Genomic DNA, 2,237 nt, shown 5'->3' with positions numbered 1-2,237 from the left:
CCCCAAGCCGCCCAGGGCCGCACACGGGGGTCCTGGCTGGGGGCGGGGCTTAGGCAGCACACGGGGGCCCGGATGGTGGCTCATGCTGGCCTTCCCTACCTGCAGTATGCAAATTAGCCGCCATCTTTGTTGGCGGTTAATTTGCATATCATGTTGATTAGCCGATGGGAGGTGTAGCGAAGGTAAGGTCAATTACCATGTTTGTCTATTATTAGATAGGACTGGTAGATGCATAGCCCATGAATACAGGCAATAGTGAAGACCTGGGCAGGTGGGTATGGGCTTGGAGGGGGGGGGAAGATGGGAGGGAATGGAAGATATCTGTAATACTATCAACAATAAAAAATATATTAAAAAAATAAAATATATGGTTATCAAATATCAGCTTTACTTTTATTCTTAAATCTGTCTCTTCAGTTTCATTGATTTATCAGTAAATCTGCTCCCTCTTTTATTACTTTTTAATCATTATAGCTAGCTTTACAATACTTTTTATTATGTATTAAAGTCTCCACATATATGTATATTTTCTTTTAATTGAAATCTTTCCACATGAGCTAAATAGTTGTTTTAAAACAAATAAAAAATTCAGTTTGGAATTTAATTTATACATCTTTAGAGAAATGCTATCTTTACTTTAAAGATAGCATTTGTACCTATACACTCTTATATACTTAACTAGTGGCTGGGTGAATGAAATTCATGCACGGGGGGAGGAGGGGTTTGTCCCTCAGTCTGGCCTGCACCCTCTCCAATCTGGGACCCCTCGGGGGATGTCCAAGTGCCAGCCTGCTCGCCCCCAACTGCACCCCCCTGCCAGCCTGCTTGCCCCCAGCTGCCCTCCCCTGCCAGCCTGATTGCCTCCAACTGCCCTCCCCTGCCAGCCAGATCGCCCCTAACCGACTCTGCCTAGGCCCCGCCACCATGGCTTTGTCCAGAAAGATGTCTGGAAGATCTCCTGGAAGGTCTCCCAGTCTAATTAGTATATTATCCTTTTATTAGTATAGATAGATGTATTTTCTTATGTCCCTAGAATTTTATATCTTTAAATAGGTTTTTCAATTTTGTGTTAGTTCATGCCAAACTGAATGGTTTATTTGTCCTATTGTATTTTCTAATTTATAAACATCACACCTAGTGAGAACTGTAATTCCATACTGGTTAGTAAATTGTTTGATTTTTTTTCTAGGAGATTTTCAGTTGCTTCCTGTAGGCATTCAAAGTATACAACCACATTAGGTGTAAAAAATATTAATTCTGTCTTTTTTGCTAACCAGAATGTCAATATGCTCTTCTGCTTAATGCCACTGGCCTATAAAATTCAGAGTGTGAGGAGCAGATCTGGCTTTCCCAAATTTAGTGGAAATGATTTTACTGTTTCGAGATAACCATCGGAGATACATAGATGGAGATTATATGTTTATTCCAAATATTGCAACACCCAACTTAAAGTACTGAATCCATACCCTTTTAAGTAGGTGGGAAATCAACCTTACTGCATTATAGCTTTAGTGGCTACATTTCAAATGTACAATGTAAATTAAAAATTCAATTAAATCGTACATCCTAAGATAAACAAAACCAGAAAGTAAATGAAAGGAAAATCTAAGTCTTGAAATATATGTTTTACTTTATGGAAACAAAGCACATACAGCCAGAATGAATCACATCTCCCCCATTTGCTCGCATTGCTAACCTGAGGCAGGGGTCTCTCAGATAACAAGACCCTCTGCCCCCGGGTGTAAAGAAGTGATCATAACTCTTTTGGAAACCTGGTCAGACTTCATAGAGGGCTGCGCAGAGGGGATGCCCCCGAGTGCAGGCGGAGCCTGTCGCAGGGCGGCCTGCACTCCCGCAGGAGCCGCCCAACGGGGACAAGGCGGCCGGGCGCGAAGCCAACTCTCCGGAGCGCGTTCCTCCCGGGCCCCAGGGGCTCTCCAGCAGGCAGCCTTCCTCTCCGAACCCCCGCCCCAGACTCTTCCTCGAGGGGCCGTCCGCCCTGTGCTACTCACCGCTAACCGCTTCGCACCAGCACAGTCAGGCCCGGGGGTCTCACTTTCTCCAGAGGAAGGAGTGAGGAGGGGCGGGGAAAGCAAGAGGAAGAGGAGGGCGTTTCCAACAAAAACAACCTAGAGCGTGGATGGGAGGAGGCCTGGAGTTGGCGGACACTCCTCGGGAGGACACCCTGCCCTTCCCCCCTTCCCCTCCACTCCACCCCCCTTCCCCTACAGCCCCCT

At 45.8% G+C, this 2,237-nt stretch overlaps 1 protein-coding gene across 1 annotated transcript in view; it reads right to left on the bottom strand.

Annotated features, from left to right (window-relative positions):
• Nucleotides 1–2,237, bottom strand: part of LOC106727122 — a 21,293-nt gene that overhangs the window by 7,852 nt on the left and 11,204 nt on the right. Inside the window, exon 3 of the mRNA XM_014544606.1 lies at nt 1,716–2,129. Within this exon, the coding sequence (XP_014400092.1) occupies nt 1,716–2,129 (414 nt within the window). The remainder of the gene's footprint in view (nt 1–1,715; nt 2,130–2,237) is intronic.

Source organism: Myotis brandtii, unplaced genomic scaffold (assembly GCF_000412655.1).
Source record: "Myotis brandtii unplaced genomic scaffold, ASM41265v1 scaffold373, whole genome shotgun sequence".
NCBI classification, from domain to species: domain Eukaryota; kingdom Metazoa; phylum Chordata; class Mammalia; order Chiroptera; family Vespertilionidae; genus Myotis; species Myotis brandtii.
Note: the sequence above shows the minus strand (reverse complement) of the source record. Positions and strands in the feature narration are given on the sequence as shown.